Genomic DNA, 17408 nt, shown 5'->3' on the forward strand with positions numbered 1-17408 from the left:
TGACATAAGGGTACAGAAAGTTCTATAATCTTTTCTTTTAATTTTCGGCATAAGGTCCGAGTGGGGGATCCGCCCTCTTTGCAGATATAAGAAGCGGCAAGACAACGGCCAAAAGGAGTCCTAGGTAGAGCTTCATTATGGTTTGAGCTAATCGCTGAATACGAATGTCTAGTTCCCATTTATACAGCTCACTTGTACCTGGAAAAAATTGGATTTATATGGTCTCTCCAACTTCTTTAAGGTCAAAATCAACTGACGCGCAACTGCCTATCCAATTGGGAATCCGTGCAAATCAAACAATTTGTACTCGGTTCTTATGTTATTTTCAAAAATTACCTTCTCTAGTTCCGCTTGAATTGTTGATTAAATTTTTTTTTAATAATTTCCGTCCCATACACCCGGATTCTACAAATAGATTTGGCACGGGAATAAATATGTCTAAAACATATTAATTTGAGAAAATTTCTTTATGAATTACGCTTTAAAAACAGTTCGGAAACAGGACCTTCAAATTATATTAGCGAAATAGGGTATACAAGGGTCTGTACACGCATCATGACTTCAAATACCAGCTGATATTCGACAGAAGATCAAAATTGAGGGAATCGTCGTATTTTTTGAATCGGTAATGGCCCGGTTTGCAACATTTAAATCCTTGTCGCTCACATTCAAAAAAGTTAGATTTGGCGCGCTCCACTCGTAACCAGTCGATAGTATCGATAACCGAACTTGAATCGGGTAAGGACCTGAGTCTCATTCCATACACAAATACCCTGGGGGAAATGGATGTTATAGAATTGTGAATATGTTTGTCATCCCAGGCAAAAACAATTTTTTTTCAATATATTTTAATATTATTCAATATTATTTAATATTATTTTCAATATTTCAACGATATTTTAAAGCTTATTGTCTTCTTGCAGAGACCAAGAATAGGTATCAGGATCGAGATATACATATATACAAAACACTCATCATATACATGAATATGTCTAAAAAATGTAAATTTGAGAAACGGTCTTTATTAGTTACGTTTTATCTTTATATCAATATATATACTTTAATAAAATATTAACAAAACAGGGTATACAAACCCCTATTATACGGCTTACACGCAATATGGCGACTCTTTTTTTGTTGAACTTTTTCGTTGAAACCTTTTTTTACAATAAATACCATAAAAGCAAGGATTAAAAACTATCCAATCTTGTAGAAAATTTTTTCATCAACGGGATAAAATTATGTGGGCATTGCTGAGAGATTTAGTTAGTCAGTATTATTCAAAGGAATATCAAAATTGAGCAATATGAACGAAGTTCCTTTTTCGTTTGTCTTGATTAACCTATTTCGCTTCTTAATATATGTTTGACTAATTTCGCTAAAACCTCTTTTTACGCAAAATGCAATAAAAGCAAGTGGTTAAAATAAGTCAGTTAAGTAGAAAGTTGATTCATTAATCGGATAAAATTATGTGGGCATGGCTAAAGGTTCCATATAGCTAGTAATATCAAATCGAATATAAAAAAGGAATATAGTTTCCAATCCTTGACGGAGACTGATTAACCCATTGCAGACCAAGGGGGTATTTTAATATTCCACCGAAAATAATGAAAATTTAATAGACTTAGCGCAGTTCAGGTGTAAAATATCGTGGTCATAGTTTTTGTAATCTACACGAAGAATTTACAACCAGTACCATTTGTCGCCGTTTCCCTCAAGGTGTTCACCTCATTAAATAGAGGGGGCTTAAATGGGCTAAGGTCGATTTATTTACAAAACGCGACAACTATAAAAAAAATCTTTTATTCTTTGACTTGACAATTTCAATAAATACAATTTATTTGAATTGTTCTAGGCTCGTATCCGTGTGAAACTAGAAATGTCGAAGTTTTTGAGTGTGCCGTTGAAGAAGCCATCGGAGGTGGACATTGTGAAGCCGCTGAACAATCTCATCCAAAGCACCTACAATGGTGCCTCGGAGGAGGAGAAGGCGAAATATTTGGAGGCTGTAAATGAGTTTGCGAAACAACGCAATACGGCGATTTGGAAATTCTTTGAGAAATACGAGGCCTCTCTGGAGGTTGTCTATGCGTAAGTACTTTCGGGGGCTGTGACTGGGGGTTTTATTGGAGTTTCCGCATGAGTCACGCACATGATAGGAGAAAGAGTACTCGGACACACTGTGGGGCCATCTATGTATATATGTGTGGGTCTGTGTGATTGCGGCAGACGTAAACAAGCTCAGCGGATGACGTCGTCTCTTAATAGTTCTTCGCCTTTCGCTTTTGTTTGCCCAGCTATTACGATCAGATCTGCGCTTTGGAGACAAAGATATCGGTCAGCGAATTGCAGATCCCCTTCAAGTGGAAAGATGCCTTCGACAAGGGCTCCATCTTCGGTGGCAAAATCAGCCTCAGTGAGTAGTGACTCATCTTCAGTTGTGGAATTTCATAATTAACTCTCTTGCGGTTCTGTTCGGTTTGGTTCTCTTTGTAGCTCACACATCGTTGCTGTACGAGAAGGTCTGTGTGCTCTTCAATATTGCGGCCCTGCAGAGCAGCATTGCCGCCAGCCAGCAGCTGGACAACGATGAGGGCCTCAAGATGGCCATCAAACTGCTGCAGCAGAGTGCGGGGATATTTCAGTACTTGAAGGGAGCCACGCCGGCCGCAGTGCCATCGGAGCCGACGCCCGATATCAGCCAGGACACGCTCGTAGTGATGCAGGCCCTGATGGTGGCCCAGGCGCAGGAGGTGTTTATCCTTAAGGCCATCAAAGGTAACTAAAACCCATGGATTATCCGAGCAGAATCACAACTGCAATTTCTTTGCAGATAACATGAACAATCTGATCATAGCGAAGCTATGCTGCCAGGGCGAGGAGTTCTATGCGGATGTTCTGCGCGCCATGCAAAAGGAGTCGGTGCGCAGTCTGTGGGAGAAGGAGTGGATACCCACGGTGGCCGGCAAGCAGGCTGGATTCCATGCTTTGACACAGCTTTACCAGAGTCTCGTCTGTCGTGCGGCCAAGAAGATTGGGGAAGAGATCGCTCGTCTGCGCAACGCCATCGATCTGTTCAAGGCGGCACAGTCGCGGGGCGGCAACGAGACCTACCTGGACGAGTATTTCAGTCGCGCCAAGCGCCACCTGGCCGAGTCCACCAAGGACAACGAGTTCATTTACAATGAGATGATACCAGAGCTGAGCACGCTCGCCTCTCCGGGCAAAGCACAGCTGGCAAAGTCCCTGGGCATTGCCTCTCCCATGGCATCCAATTTCCGAGACATCTTCACCAACCTCGTGCCCGTGGAATTGCATCGTGCCCTGACCGCTTCGGATATGCGCAAGAATGAGATTGTCAATGTGGAGATAATGAAGCTCCGTGAGTCCACCCAGACGCTGAATGCTGTGCTGGCGAGCCTAAACCTTCCGGCGGCTGTGGAGACAGCCGACAGCAACAGCGGTCTGCCGCCATCCCTGAAGGAGAAGGCGGTCGAGGTGCGCCAGAAGGGAGGTGTCGAAAATGTCAAGACAATGCTGAAGGAGCTGCCTGATCTACTCAATCGTAATCGCGAGATTCTGGACGAAACGGAGCGGCTGCTCGACGAGGAGCGCGACTCGGATAATCAGCTCCGGGCACAGTTCAAAGAGCGCTGGACGCGCATCAGTTCCGATAAGCTTACGGAGATGTTCCGTACCAATGCGAAGAAGTATCGCGAGGTGATCAACAATGCCATCGAGGCCGATAAGGTTGTGCGCCAGAAGTTCGAATCCAATCAGAATGGCATCCAGCTGCTTTCTATGTCCCCGGAGGAGATCCAGCAGTCGCTGCCTTCGGCCAGCGGCAGCGTGGATCCAAACTGCTCCAGCGTGCAGCGGCTCAAGCAGCTGATGGAGGATGTGGAGACCATCAAAGCCGAGCGCGATGCCATCGAGTCGGAGCTCAAGTCGGCCACGTTCGACATGAAGAACGAGTTCTTGCTTGCTCTGCAGAAGGATGGGGCTATCGACGAGCCCGCCCTGTCGTTGTCGCGCATTGGCCAGGTCCTGAATCCTTTGCAGCAGCAGGTGAGGGAGAGCGTCGACCGTCAGCAGTCCCTGGTGGCAGACATTCAGAGCGCCCATGGAGCATTCGTCTCGGAGACGGGAAGCTGTGGCAGCTCGCGCGACACCCTCTACCAGGAACTGGCCACGGCCTACGATAGCTACATTGAGCTATCCGGCAATCTCCAGGAGGGAACTAAATTCTACAACGACCTCACCCAGCTGCTGGTCGTATTCCAGAACAAGATCTCCGACTTTGTGTTTGCCCGCAAAACGGAAAAGGAGGAGCTCATGAAGGATCTAACCACAGCGTCGAGCCGACAAGCTTGCCCGGCCACGCCCTCTCTGCCCTCGCACTATGCCTCCACCTCGGGCAGTGGTAGCGGTAGGTACAGTCATTCCCTATCACAGTTTGATAATAAAACATTTTCTTTTTTCGCACCCATTCGACAGACATTCCATCCAATCCAGCTGGCTCTGCTCCCAGCGTACCGGCTGCGGCAGCTGCTGCCAATATGCCGTATCCTTCCCAGGTACATGGCATGCCAGTGCCATATGGCGCCCAGCAAGGAATGCCATATCCAGCGTATGTTCCTCCACCGATGCCCCAGAGCTTCAATCCATACGCCACGCTCCCATATCCTGGCAGTAAGTACTGAAAATGAATGGAATTTGCATCCCCACTTATGCAAATGCTTTTCATTTGCAGATTTTCAGTATCCGGGGGGCTATCCACAAGGACCACCACCTGGGCACTATGGCACCTATCCTGGCAGTTATGCTCCCCAACAGCAAGGCGGCTATCCCAACCAGAAGCCACCAGGATGGTAAACCGCATCCCACCCGTATTTATACCCACACTGTGGTTTAACCAAGGCCAAGAAGCGGCGATTGGTGGTCATGGCATTTAATGCTCTGTGTTTTGTTTCTGTTCCGGCTTTCGTTCGTTTGCTTGCAATTGTATCATACATGTTGATGGCGTCTTGGATTTTAATCTCATATATGCAACAAATTATCACGTATCACAATAAAAGTTTTTAGTGCTATTACGCCTCGCCCTGTCTCAGTCTCCGGAAGAACTCTCGCTTCATGCCCGCAATGGTGCGCGGGGCACACATACTGCTGATGAGCAGTTCTAATGTGGAGCTGATCGGCGAACTCGCAGCAGCAGTTCTCGTCTCAGCTTGCAGTCGCTTGGAGTTGGACTCCAGCAAGAGCTTGTATTCCTCCTTGGGCATCACCTCCAGGGGCCGAACGGTGAGACGCACTCTAGCAAGGAGCTCCCTAAATTTGGATTGAGTCAAGTAATCGGTTTCCCACAGCTTCCGTTTGTGCTCCTCGCTCTCGGCATTCTGTACGGCCTGCTGGAACTGGGCAAACAGTTCGCTGGGCGTCGAGGATACGTCCTCCAGTTGATTGGGATTCAGTAGATACTGCTTCGTCTGTTCACTTTCGCCCTTGACAAAGCTCTCGACTATGTGCTTGACCAGAAACTCGTCCAGGGCCAGGTCCATGTCGTCCTTGAGCGGCACCCAGTAGTTGAGACTGAGCGATGTCGCCGTCGCCTCCACATAGTGCCACCAGTGACGGGGCACGATGAGAACATCGCCTGGCTGCAGTGTGCACTGGTAGGCCTGATCGCTATACTCCAGCAAGCGCGGCAGCTTATCCTGCGCAGGGGCATAGAAGTTGTCCAGACAGTACACGCTGGACTCCTCGTAGGGCACCCGCGTTGATTGCAGCGGCGTCTCGGGTGGAAAGAGCAGCCACGATTTGCTGCCGTACACCTGCACCACAATGTTTACGCCAAAGGTGTCGTAGTGGCAGGGTGTATTGGCCTGTTCCGATCCCAGCCAGAAGGTAAAATCGTTTTGGTGTTCCGGAAACCCAAAGCAAGAAAAGTCGATGCCCTTCAAGCAGCTGGCTGGCACTTCATGGGCTCGCTTGTACTGATAGGCCGCCCAATGTGTCTGGTCATCCTCCAAGTAGCCGTAGTCCCGCAGAAACTGCTGCATGCTCATGTCGTTGACCCTCATCCGCTTTCGCTCCCATTGCGGCGTACTGCAGTCCGTCAATGACATGAGCTCGAATGCCGGCGGACCAGCCGCTTCCTTGTCAAAGCGTTCGCACCAGTCGTGCAGCGATCCCCTGAAGCATTCCCAGTCGATCGGGAACTGGTCAATGATCAGAGGCACTCGGGTATTCAGTATTAGATCTCTCAGCTGGGTGCTCAAAGCCTCCATGTCCGCAACGAAAATATTTCTTATTACACCGGCAGCGGTGGGGACGTTTCCAGGCCAGTTTCAGCGATGGTCTGCTCTGTGCTCGGATTAATGGTCGGATTTGCTCTTGTGCCACGTGCAGAGCACCTCCGGGGTGTTCTGGGTGCGCCGCAGGTCGTCAAAACGGCAGTCCACGGGAAAATCTCCCCCACAAATCCAATTGAGATGGCAGTGATTCGATAAGTCGCGACAGCTGATTGCTGGTGGCGGCAGACTCTCAATATTGATTTGTCTATCGACTCTATCGACTGGATCCAGATTCATCAAGATTGCCATTCCTACTTAAGAGTTTTCCCAACCCTAGGCAGCCAAGGAGAAAGGTAACCCTAGACACTTTCTATTTTCTGATTGCGTTGTTTTCGCGAAAACTTTTCCCCGAAATTTATCGTTAAACAAAATCAAAGGATCGCACTGAGACAGATTCAGGGACTCTCCCGTGAGCTGTGAGTATCTGAGTGCAAGCCGTGTTGACTAGAACGGAGGAGAAAGGAATCAGAAAAAGTATAAAAAATCGAAGAGTTTGTTCGCGATGGCCGAAGTAGAGAAAATGACTGCGGCTCCGCCGACCGATATACCCGTCTCCTCACCAAATGCCAGTGAAGCGGGGGGTGGTAGCAGCAGCACAGCCGAACTGGGGACATCCCCCAACCAAGAGCCGTCGAGCAACTCCCATCCCCACGACTCCGAGTACGACACTGCCAGCGATCTGGAGGGCGGCGAGGACTACGATGACGACGACGATGAGAGCGGCAGCGAGGAGGATTCGGAGACGGATGAGGACGATGTGGGCAGCGAGACCACCGAGGATGATAGGCACAGCGGCACGGTCAGCGGCAACGACAATTGCCAGGACAGATCTGTGGCCGACAGCGAGGCGCAGAAGAAAGTCGACGAAGATCGCAGCAATCCGCAGTACATACCGAAACGCGGCACCTTCTATGAGCACGATGACCGCACGGCCGAAACCGAGGGCTGCCTGGTCCCCGAGACGGAGAACAGCTCTCAGGTAGCACCAGAGTCAAACGGTGACGTCAACGGGGTCTCTGCCTCGGGCACCACACCCAGTGGACAGCCACCAGCCATATCGCAGGCTTCCAAGACCATGAAGCAGTGGCAGCCGGCCTCTGGTGGCGACCGCTGGTCCCATGATAGGTTCGAGGCCAGCGAACAGGCCCCCAAGTCGCGCTCGGAGCTCATGCAGTCCTATGGCTATGACATACGGAATGAGGATTGTGCACCACGTGCCCGACGTCGCAGAAGGTACACGCGTGGCCCCAGCAAGTACTCTCGCAACTGGGAGGACGAGCAGGCGTATCTGAAGGCCAGCAACAAAGAACGCAAGCCACCCCGACCTCAGGACTTCCCGGCACTAAATGAGCGAAAGCCGCGTGGCCCACGCACTTCCTCCTTCCGGGAGGAGAAGGAAAATCGCCGCTCAGAACGCGGTGCCGACAAACCACAAGGAGGCGGAGGTGGAAGTGCAGGCGGTGCGAGCGGCTCGAATCCCGCCCCACGAGCTCAGGAAGTAGAGCGCGAGCGTGAACGTGGAGATCGGGATAGGGAGCGTGAGCCAAAGAACCGCAACTATGGGCGCGTGAATGGCGGTCCGGGTCGACAGAATCCCATGGAGTTTAAGCCAAAGTCAAATCGTGGTCCCCCGCCCGACCGTCGTGAGCGTAATGAGCGGGGAGACCGGGGAGAACGTGAGCGCGAGCGCGAGCGCGACCGCGAGCAGGAGCATGTGGATCAGCGCAACGAGCGTGCTCATCAGAAGCCATCTACTCCCAGATCAAACGGACAGGGCAGGCAGTCGACGGATGGCCCAATTCTTCAGCAGAGCCAACAACAGCCGCCGCAGCAGCAGCAGCCGAGACAGTCCCCACAGCAGGTGCAGCCGCCTCCACTGGCGGCGCCCCAGACTCAGCTTTCGACCACTAATCTGTCGCAGCGACTGCAGCAGGTGCAGCAGCGCAACGACCCCAGTCATGTAGGAAGCGTTCAGATGCATTCTCTGGCCAACCAGAACCAACAGCAGCAGCAGCTGCAGCTAACGCAGCAGCCACAGCCGGCAGTCCCAGAGCCAAGGACTGCACCCAAACGATACTCCAGTCTCCGTCGCTCCCAGCAGGAGGCATCCCAGCACTTGGCAGAGCAGCAGCAGCAACAACAACTACAGCAGCAGCTGCATCTTCAACAGCAGCAGCAACAGCAACAACAACAGCAGCCCTCACAGATTATGATACAGGATCCCCATGTCCTGATGCAGTTTGCCTATCAGCAGCAAGAGATTCAAGCCCAACTCCAGACACTGCAACTGGGACCGGCAGCAGCGGCCGTGCCAGCGCCACCAAAGCAACATGCCCCGCCAGCGGCAGCCTATCCCCAGGCACAGGCGGCACCCTATTATGTGACTGGAACGGATCCGGTACCGGTGCCGGTGCCTGTGCAGGTCCCAGTTTCGGTGACTGTACCCCCAGCTTCCCCCTATGTTAATCCGGCGAGTGCCGCCTACTTGCCCACCACACCGGCAGCTGTGGCCTTTGCCCAGGCCCAGACGTCCGTGGTGACGCAGCCACAGCCACAGCCGCCGGCCCAGGCGCAGCCGCCAGCTGCGGTGGCTGGCCAGGCGCCACCGTCCATGAACTTCCATCAGAACTACAATACGGTCGGGGGCACAACATACTTTGTGCCGCCTGTCCAGACCACCAGCCGACCTGCTGCCTTGCCCCAGCGTCGACCCACCAATGCGATTCCCATTCTACCGCCATCCGAGAAGCATAAGGCGCGACCCGGAGGATTAGCAGGGCCAAATGCCAACCAGACGACCAATGCCAAGGAGGAGGGCGGCCACACAGACAACATTGACCACATCATTGACAACATGTTTGTGCAGCGGCCTGCATTCCAGCCGCCGGCCACTGGAGAGGCTGCGGCTGCGGGTGCCAAGGAGGATGTGGCCAATAGCAATCCCATCCTTCCGGCACTGGCGGCAGCCGAACAGAACCTCCAGCCTGTGCCGGCTGTTGGGCAGGAATGAGTGTACGCCAATCTTCAACATCAGCAGCTGCAGCAACAGCAGCAGCAAAGGCGCGGGCGCCACGCCCCTGGGCACTCAGTTCCTTTGCCCGCCTACGCCCTGCTGCCGCCGCCGCACATTGGCTACTACCGCCAGCAGCACTAATTCGGATAGAAGACCCCCTCAGACGGAACTCAGCTCATCAGCGTTTGGCTGCTGCCTATTGCCCCCAATAGATATTTTTTTGATTTTTTTATTGCACTTTTGGCTTTAAGTCTGTGACTTGAATTTAATTTTTTGTAGAAACAAACGTAAGAAAAGTGTGGAGAATCATTTGTAATTAGCAGCACTAAGCACACACACACACACACACACGCAAGTAATCGTAATTGAACGAACACTAAAAAAGTTACACACACTTTATCCCCATATATAATTGTAGAAATCGAAACATACTAGACCCCAAGCCCAAGCTTCAATTGAACTTGTATGTAGGATCTAGGATCATCAGCTGCGGAGTACAGTACAGGAGTACCCGCCCTTGCTTATTGTATCGAAATAAGTACAGTGGAGTTGGCTGGGCGCCTTCGCTTAATTAGACGCATTTTAAACAAGTGAAACGAAATGAAAATGAAAATTACCATGCGAAAATGTATTTGCGTAAACTAATCCAAACATTGAATTTGAAATAAACGTTAACACGAAGCACGGAAAGTGTCCAATACATTTGGGGAATAGGAACGTTTTCCAGGGCACGCATTCAAGGAATGATTTTCTCCATGATTCGCTGTACAAATTTCCCTTAAGCGAACGACTAAGAATGTACTGCTAATGGAAGTGTGTTATAAAGTCAAGACTACCTATTGTAAAATGTTGCAAGAGGTATGGTACTCTCTTTTGTTCACTTAAAACTAAGCCCTTAAGCCGGTGGTTTACAGCTTGGACTCCTTGGCCAGCTGCTCCAGCAGAACGCTTATCCTGCGGAACGAGGCCTTGAAGGTGTCATTAAACTTTCGTGCGCTCGTCTTGATGCTGTCGCGATAGGCAGTGGTATTGATGAAGACACTATCAAAGACAAACCATTATCAGGAGTTATGCTTATAATAACATAAAGAACTTACGCTCCAGAGGTAATTGAATAGAACACGCCATAGCCATCGATCAGCATGGGTGCCACAAAGCCCACGTTGGCCGTGAAGCCGAGGGTGCTGGAGGAGAGCACAAAATTGCCACCACCGCCGCTCTTCGCATACAGCGGATCGTCGTAGAAGGCGGGAATTTCCAATTTGTTTTCGTAGGCGGCACACCAGAGGCCAAACAAGTGCCTGTCGATGCCATTGCCCTTGCGCGCTTCGTCCATAGCCCGCTTGTGATCGTCGACGGCTGTGCGAAAGCTCTTGGCCAGGGCGAGATCGCTGACGCGCGAATCAGCGGAAGCCTTGAGGAACTCGGCCACGGCGCCAGTGCAGGAGCGTAGCGTCTCCGTTCGTCCATTGTAATACTGTCGCATCAAAGCGGTCTCGTATGTGGGCGCAATTCTGCAAGGTAACCCGTATTATCTTCAACTGGGGCATCCAAATGATCGTCCACTCTACTCACTCTTCGTGCATCTGGTGGTAGGTCCACTGCATGACCACCTGAATAAAGGAGTCTGGATGCAGTCTTTGGGATTTCATAAAGTCCTTGCCGTACTCATCGAACACCGTAAAGGTCGCTGTGATATCTATGCCCTAATAAAAAGCCAATGTTTACAAATAGAGTCCCTTTTTTGCCTCCTCTACCTACTAACCCTCTCGTCTTTCTCCTTTCGCAGACGTGTAATCTCGCTCTTGAGCGTATCGTCCAGCTCGAACTTGAGTTCCTGGAGCTCCACCACCTGCGCGCTCTCGGCCAGGCTCCAGTCGGGCTCTGGCACCTCAAGCAGGCTTAGCTGCATGAATGTGGCAAAGCTGACACTCACGGTGCCATCGTAGCAACTGTGCTCCCCCGTCCAGTTGTAACGTCCATTCCTGTAGGCGATGATGCTGCTGGCGTGGTCCGCCCAACGGCTATGGGTGTCTCCATATAACCCCAATTGGGAGCACTCCTCGTAGTCCTGGGGGGTATTCTCATCCCAGCAGATGCCCATGGAAGCCCCCTCCACCAGTTTCAGGGTTTCTTTGTTGGCATCGGATATCTCCATCAGACGAGCACGGTTGTTGGCCCAGCTGGGTCTGTCGTCATGGGAGAGAATCGGAACACCGGCACCCTCTGGTTCGTAGTCCAAGATGCTGCGCAGACGCTGCAGAGCTACAAGAATTTCGGGTGCAGTGAGAATTGTGTCATCGTCATGCACGCAATTGATGACAAATTGACGGCCCTTGGCGCCAATCAAAACATGCGTTGGCGTGTTTCCCTCATCCTTAGTGAGAAAGTGCTTCTCGATGTGGTCCTGCTCCACGCCGGGAATACGAGATGTGGAAAAGAAGCGTTTGTACAGTGCGGAGGAGTACTTGATCTTGCCTCCGTTCGAGGAAAGCGGCTTAATGGCCGAATTGCGGGTAAGATCCCAAAACTCCAGAGTGTGAAATATTATCCGTGAGAAGCTCTGAAAGTGGAAAGATTCGTAAAAAAACGAAAAAAAAAGAAATACATGCGGCGGACTCTTTACCTTCAGCATATACTCCGGTGTCTCTGGGACCCCCACCACCTCCAGCTGGCTGGCCATCGTCATGAGCTGGTAGGGTAACAGAGGCAGGCGCAGCAAGTGATAGCCATAGTCCTCCCACCAGGTGCCCAGCCAGTTCTTCATTGTGGCTGCCCGCTGCTTGAGCTTTTCGTGCAGCTCGGCCCCCACTCCGTCCCGAAACTCATCGATGGACTTCCTCGCCTGGGCCAACTCCTCGGGGGTGCCAAAGGGCTGGATGCAGGTGTAGTACCGCTCCAAGGTATCTCGCAGCTCCGGCAGCGGAAGCGGAGGCAGGGACTCATCGAAATCGAAGGTGTTCTTATCATCCTTGCTCATGAAATATAGGCTTTCCCGATCCATAGTGGTTAAGTGCTTTGCTTATCTGTGGAGTGGAGAGTATGCGAGTGTTAGTTGGTTAGTAGGATGACTTTGCGTGTGGTAGCCCCAATAAATAAATATACATATGCCTATGAACCAGATAACGAGTTCGGATCATATCGAAAACTTTTGCTTTTGCGGCGGTCCAAAGTACCAAAAATGTGAGCAGCGAGAGACTATCTTCGTTCTGCACAGACGTACAAAGTCCGTTCTCATGATATTGGAGTTCGGTGCAATCGAACCTTAGGTGGATTAGACGTAGACTTTGTCTCCCCAAACATTCTGTTTGACTGCACTTCAACGTAACGCCAATCCCTGACTAATGCCACAAAAAACTTACTGACCTTTGGACTTTTTGGATGGTGAAAGTGTTTGCGTTGTGCCCGGTGACACCCGAATCGTCAGAGTGCCGTTGTACGACTAATCGGTGGCCAGGCGATGCTATAAAAGCAAACCTCTTCGCCGGTAAACTCTTATCAGAGCGCCCACCAGCCGCGGGGGAGGCTACCAGCACTCCCCTGTTTACCTCAGATAAGCACACATATATTTATGTATCGTCAAACGTCAATAGATTATTCATAATCGCGCTGGGAGGTAGACAGGCAGACGAAATTGGAGTACAATCAATCGGATACAGGGCCGGCATTAGGATATTATGACACCCAGGCGCCCTTTGGTATTGGAACAAATAATCACCGTGGGGAATTAGGCGCCCCCCAAAAACAGCCAGCCCTGATCGGATACACGCACAGTCACATCAAGATAAAAACTGAAATTTGTACCTGAACTCTATTATCGCGCAATGGTATGCAATTCCTAGACGACAAGCGTTAAAAGATGTATGCAGCTAACATGTCACAATTGCGCACTTAAGTCAGTAAAGTCGACTATTGTTTCAATTAAAAAATCAGTGAACTCGAGGCGGACATCATTTGTTTACAAGCGTCTTACCCAGTGGCGAATTTACATGGCACGCCAGGACGCCAAGTTACACAAACACCTTAAGCTTGTACTTGGAACAGTTTATCACTTGTTAGTTATGCATGCTTTTTACATTATTCAATATATACAAAACAGGGTGTGGAGTACATTTAGAATTGTATCAGAAAATATATTTTCTTTTTTCCACTGGGGTTCTATATTTCATGCACACGAAACAGCTGGTGACAGAGCTGCCATACTCCAAAAAAAAGAACAACACAACTCCAAACAATCTGGCAGCTCAAACATCTGATTCCGCAAATAACACACACTGACGAAATGAGCGAAAAAGATAGCGCTGGAGGAAAATAAAGCCAATTTAGGAAGGGACGCTTGCTTTACTCGAGCAGCTAGATAAACAAAACGCGAACCAGTGGCCGTCATGTTGCCGTCGACGGGCCTGTTTAAGGACTTTCCCTGTCCCTACTTCGACAGCGAGACCGAGGCAACCTGCAAACGTCCCTTTTGTCATTTTAAGCACCACGCCAAAAAAGGTGAGTACATGGCTGTAAATGTACTGCCTATTAAGACCTGTGGCTTGCAGATGATGTTGAGGCCGCGCCGCCTGCCGAGCCGGTGCCAGAGTACAAGCCGGCTCAGCCGAAGCTGCTCACCCTGCCGCTGCCGGAGATGACAATGTACGCCCCAAAGAAGAAAAAGGCCAATCTAGAGTACCATCCAGAAAAGCCGGCATTGAATGCCTCACCGGCGAAAAAAAAGCCCGAGGCTGCTGCCGGTAGTGCTCCTGCCTATGTGCCTGCTCAGGTGGCCGCCACAAATGGGGCGAGCGGCGACTGGGAAGCCGATCTCGAAAATGAAATTGACGAACAAATGCAGATTGTTATTGATGAACCATCCACTGCGGTGGTGGAGGATAAAGTGGAGCCGCAAGCAGAGGACTTGGAAGAGGGGGAACTGAATGACGCGCCAAAGAGCGATAGAGAAACGGGCGGTAGCGATACCCACAAACACAAACACAAGTCAAGTAGAGAACGTGATAGGGACAAGGAGAAGTATAGGAAGTCATCGCACAAGGATAAAGATCGATCCAAGGAGAGGCACAAATCCAGTTCCAGCTCATCCAGGCATAAGTCTTCCTCCTCATCGTCTTCGAAACATAAGTCGTCCAGCAGCGACAAGCATCGGGAGGAGAAAAAATCCAGCAGCAGCAGCAAGCACAAGAGCAGTTCGTCATCTTCCTCGTCGAAGAGGCACCATAGCTCCAGTTCAACGGCTCGCAGTTCTAGCTCCAAGTCGAAATCATCCTCCAGCAAAGCCAGCGAGCCGTCGGAGCCGTCAAAAGAAAAAGAGACTGCCAAAAAAACATCCAAGGCGAATCCCAATAGTGACATTGAATCGGACTTTGACTTTGAGATGGAAACATCCGAGGGAGAAATAGTACGCCAGTGTGAGATGATCTTTGATCAGCTCGAGACTCAATTTGCACAAATGCACAACGCGGAGTCAACGCCCGAGAACACCCTCAAACGGAAGGCGCCCGCACCGGACATCGATGCCCTCACAGAGGCAGCAACGGCTGCCCTGCAAAAGCGGCGTGTGGCCCACGAAAATGCGGATAAATACAAGGCGCCTCTTCCAGCCACAGTGCAAAAGCCCAATCACATACGCAATGCCATGCAGGCGATCTTCGACAGGCGCACCGAGCTGCGGCGCCAGGAGAAACTGCGTAGCGATGCCGCGGCAGAGGAGCTGCGGCAGGCTCAGGAGCGTGTCCGAGTGGCACAGGAAGAACTGCGGCAGGCCCAGGCCAATTCACACCTGACACCTCTGATACCAAGAAGTGCCCTAACTCCACCAGTGCGTTCTGGTAAGCAGAAAACTTTGGAATTCAATATCTGAAAACAAAGCAAGCATGTTTATCCAATTTTTTCCAGCTCGCAGCATTGCCCCTGTAGCCAATATTGTGGCTATAGCTCGGGCAAAGAAGAAGATCCAGGAGCTCCAGGCCGAAAAGAAACCCGCCTTTACGCCTGCCCAGTCGTTCAAGGGCGCGGGTCGCATGGCCCACAAGCCGACGGCTGCCCTGGACAAGACAGCGCCCGTAGCCAGCGGTGCTAGTGCACAGAAACCACCAGTGCTGGAGCCGCAGAGCTCCAAGATATCCTACAACATACGGATGCAGTATTACGAGATGATGGTGAAGCAGTCCGTCATTATCTATCCACAGCTGGCCGATGCCTGGGAGCGGGCACAGGTCGAGGAGCTGGCTGCCTTTAAGAAGTGCAACACGTCGGCCATCTACAAGAACAGCTGCCTGCTGGCGATCAACAAGTTGCGGAAGGAGGCCATCGAGGCGGGGAATCGTCCGAGTGTGGCCAGCAAGTGTGTATCGCACGAGATGATGCTGGGTGGGAAGCGGGCCCTGACCACGTCCTGGAGTGTGGAAAAGAAGGAGTAGGTTGCAATGTTTTCTTCTGCCCAAATCAATTGATAATCTTAGATGTGAAATTCTCTTAGCAAACTGGCATCCATAGGCAATGGCGAACCATTCGATGCCTTGGACGCCGTCAAGGCATATGAAATGGTATTCGATCTGTGCCTCACCGATGAGCAGCTGGTGGAGAACGGCTATCCAAGGCCTGGTCCGAAGCGTGGCACGGCTGTCATACGCGCCTGCCGTCCCAATCGTCGCCCCAACGAAACGGAACGCTACTGCAGCCGCTGCGGCAAAGTGTTCAATCTAAACATATACGAAAGTCAGGGCTCCGACATGTGCAACTATCATCCAAAGAGCACGGGCTACCGCCGAGGATTCACAGACAATCAGCATCGCTGTTGTCAGCAGCCAGCCGGCACACCTGGCTGCACCTATGGCAACTACCATGTCAGCGACTACTACGATCCAGATAAATTGACCTGCTTTGTGAAGACCATCGAAAGAAGCGAAGACTTAGTGCCCACAAAGAAAGACATCTTTGCGTTGGATTGTGAAATGTGCTACACAACGCATGGCATCGAGCTGACGCGCGTAACCGTGGTGGATATCAATGGGCGGACGGTATACGATGCTCTGGTGAAACCGGACAACCTGATTGTGGACTACAACACAACGTAGGATGAGGAATCTGGGCGTCTGACATTGATTTCGCTTACTAATTGAATGCATTATGTTTCTTTGCAGCTATTCGGGCATCACAGAGTCCATGCTGGCCAAGGAGACGCGAACTCTGCGCGATGTTCAGGCCGTGCTAATGTCGATGTTCCATGCCAAGACTGTGCTGGTGGGCCATAGTCTGGAGAGCGATCTGAAGGCCCTGAAGATCATACATGACGTTGTGGTGGACACCTCAGTGCTATTTCCCCACAAAATGGGGCCGCCCAAGAAGCGTGCCTTGAAGACGCTCTGCATTGAGAACCTGAAGCGCATTATACAGGAGAATGGTGAGAATTTTGAATGTATGTATGATAAACAGTCTTCTTTAATGCACTTATTCCCTCTGCAGAGGCCGGTCATGACAGTGCGGAGGATGCCGAGGTCTGCATACAACTCATTAAATACTATCTGCGCAACAAAATCAGTTGAGCTGGGCGTACCATTCGCTCTTCGTTTCATTTACATTACATACATCTGTTAATATGTATACCACGACACAACCAATTCTGGAATCAAAATCGTAGCTTTTAAGCGTACCATCTACATCATCAGATCAATCTTTATTTATATAATATTAAATGTTAAGCCACAGAATTGTAGTTCCTTTTGCCTTGAATCGTTTGGGAAACTTTGAGCTTTGCTTTATTTTCCAATTGCGATTGAATTTCTCCTCCAAACGTATCGTTATGGTCGAAGTACCTACCTCTATTGATTCCTCGATGTACTGGATGATGCGTACAAACTGACGTTGCAGAATATTTTTGTTCTCAACGTCTTTGCAGATGACAATGCATTTTGAGTGGTATGGGGGGCACATTACCTCAGGTGCTGGATTCTTGAGGGAGGCTCTTTGTATGGGTACGAATGCTCAACGGACTGTCGATGAACTTTATAATAAAATAGTTCAATTAATAAAACATGATT

General features: G+C 50.5%; 5 protein-coding genes across 7 annotated transcripts; 3 read left to right on the forward strand and 2 right to left on the reverse strand.

Moving 5' to 3' along the window:
* Nucleotides 1–1834: 1834 nt before the first annotated feature.
* On the forward strand, nucleotides 1835–5094 carry LOC6595184 (programmed cell death 6-interacting protein). The gene is made up of 6 exons (XM_026984421.1): nucleotides 1835–2091; nucleotides 2298–2416; nucleotides 2497–2778; nucleotides 2834–4429; nucleotides 4498–4692; nucleotides 4754–5094. Exons 1-6 carry the CDS (start codon nucleotides 1880–1882, stop codon nucleotides 4873–4875), a joined length of 2526 nt encoding a protein of 841 aa, XP_026840222.1. The 5' UTR covers nucleotides 1835–1879; the 3' UTR covers nucleotides 4876–5094.
* On the reverse strand, nucleotides 5017–6478 carry LOC6595183 (HSPB1-associated protein 1). The gene has a single exon (XM_002020003.2). It carries the CDS (start codon nucleotides 6285–6287, stop codon nucleotides 5091–5093), a length of 1197 nt encoding a protein of 398 aa, XP_002020039.1. The 5' UTR covers nucleotides 6288–6478; the 3' UTR covers nucleotides 5017–5090.
* A 156-nt stretch (nucleotides 6479–6634) lies between these two features.
* LOC6595182 (transcription factor SPT20 homolog) lies at nucleotides 6635–10047 on the forward strand. The gene is given in 1 exon segment (XM_026994760.1): nucleotides 6635–10047. A coding segment is annotated over 1 exon segment (2652 nt). The 5' UTR covers nucleotides 6635–6855; the 3' UTR covers nucleotides 9508–10047.
* LOC6595181 (peroxisomal carnitine O-octanoyltransferase) lies at nucleotides 9974–13377 on the reverse strand. 3 transcript variants are annotated; one of them, XM_026994919.1, is made up of 6 exons: nucleotides 13340–13377; nucleotides 11993–12392; nucleotides 11132–11929; nucleotides 10942–11072; nucleotides 10464–10880; nucleotides 9974–10407 (listed from the first exon to the last, which is right to left on the reverse strand). In XM_026994919.1, the coding sequence occupies exons 2-6, from the start codon at nucleotides 12368–12370 to the stop codon at nucleotides 10275–10277; spliced, it is 1857 nt and encodes a 618-aa protein (XP_026850720.1). In that variant the 5' UTR covers nucleotides 12371–12392; nucleotides 13340–13377; the 3' UTR covers nucleotides 9974–10274. The 3 variants fall into 3 exon arrangements, with proteins under 3 accessions (XP_026850720.1, XP_026850679.1, XP_002020037.1); XM_026994878.1 differs by lacking the exon at nucleotides 13340–13377 and adding an exon at nucleotides 13171–13241; XM_002020001.2 differs by lacking the exon at nucleotides 13340–13377 and adding an exon at nucleotides 12733–12862.
* A 162-nt stretch (nucleotides 13378–13539) lies between these two features.
* LOC6595180 (RNA exonuclease 1 homolog) lies at nucleotides 13540–17078 on the forward strand. The gene is made up of 6 exons (XM_026994963.1): nucleotides 13540–13863; nucleotides 13914–15197; nucleotides 15265–15784; nucleotides 15848–16441; nucleotides 16512–16771; nucleotides 16834–17078. Exons 1-6 carry the CDS (start codon nucleotides 13752–13754, stop codon nucleotides 16911–16913), a joined length of 2850 nt encoding a protein of 949 aa, XP_026850764.1. The 5' UTR covers nucleotides 13540–13751; the 3' UTR covers nucleotides 16914–17078.
* The last annotated feature ends 330 nt before the right edge of the window (nucleotides 17079–17408 follow it).

Source organism: Drosophila persimilis, unplaced genomic scaffold, assembly GCF_003286085.1.
Source record: "Drosophila persimilis strain 14011-0111.01,24,50 unplaced genomic scaffold, DperRS2 tig00000000-arrow-pilon, whole genome shotgun sequence".
Lineage (NCBI taxonomy): Eukaryota > Metazoa > Arthropoda > Insecta > Diptera > Drosophilidae > Drosophila > Drosophila persimilis.

What these genes read in the sequence shown, in the direction of transcription:
- LOC6595184 (XM_026984421.1), top strand. Translation starts at nt 1,880, where the DNA reads ATGTCGAAGTTTTTGAGTGTGCCGTTGAAGAAGCCATCGGAGGTGGAC. An exon ending in TCTCTGGAGGTTGTCTATGC is followed by an intron (nt 2,092 to 2,297) that starts GTAAGTACTTTC and finishes TTGTTTGCCCAG; the next exon opens with CTATTACGATCAGATCTGCG. An exon ending in TATCCTTAAGGCCATCAAAG is followed by an intron (nt 2,779 to 2,833) that starts GTAACTAAAACC and finishes ATTTCTTTGCAG; the next exon opens with ATAACATGAACAATCTGATC.
- LOC6595183 (XM_002020003.2), bottom strand. Translation starts at nt 6,287, where the DNA reads ATGGAGGCTTTGAGCACCCAGCTGAGAGATCTAATACTGAATACCCGA.
- LOC6595181 (XM_026994919.1), bottom strand. Translation starts at nt 12,370, where the DNA reads ATGGATCGGGAAAGCCTATATTTCATGAGCAAGGATGATAAGAACACC. An exon ending in CACCGGAGTATATGCTGAAG is followed by an intron (nt 11,930 to 11,992) that starts GTAAAGAGTCCG and finishes TTCCACTTTCAG; the next exon opens with AGCTTCTCACGGATAATATT. An exon ending in TACCACCAGATGCACGAAGA is followed by an intron (nt 10,881 to 10,941) that starts GTGAGTAGAGTG and finishes GTTACCTTGCAG; the next exon opens with AATTGCGCCCACATACGAGA.
- LOC6595180 (XM_026994963.1), top strand. Translation starts at nt 13,752, where the DNA reads ATGTTGCCGTCGACGGGCCTGTTTAAGGACTTTCCCTGTCCCTACTTC. An exon ending in TAAGCACCACGCCAAAAAAG is followed by an intron (nt 13,864 to 13,913) that starts GTGAGTACATGG and finishes TGTGGCTTGCAG; the next exon opens with ATGATGTTGAGGCCGCGCCG. An exon ending in GCGCATTATACAGGAGAATG is followed by an intron (nt 16,772 to 16,833) that starts GTGAGAATTTTG and finishes TTCCCTCTGCAG; the next exon opens with AGGCCGGTCATGACAGTGCG.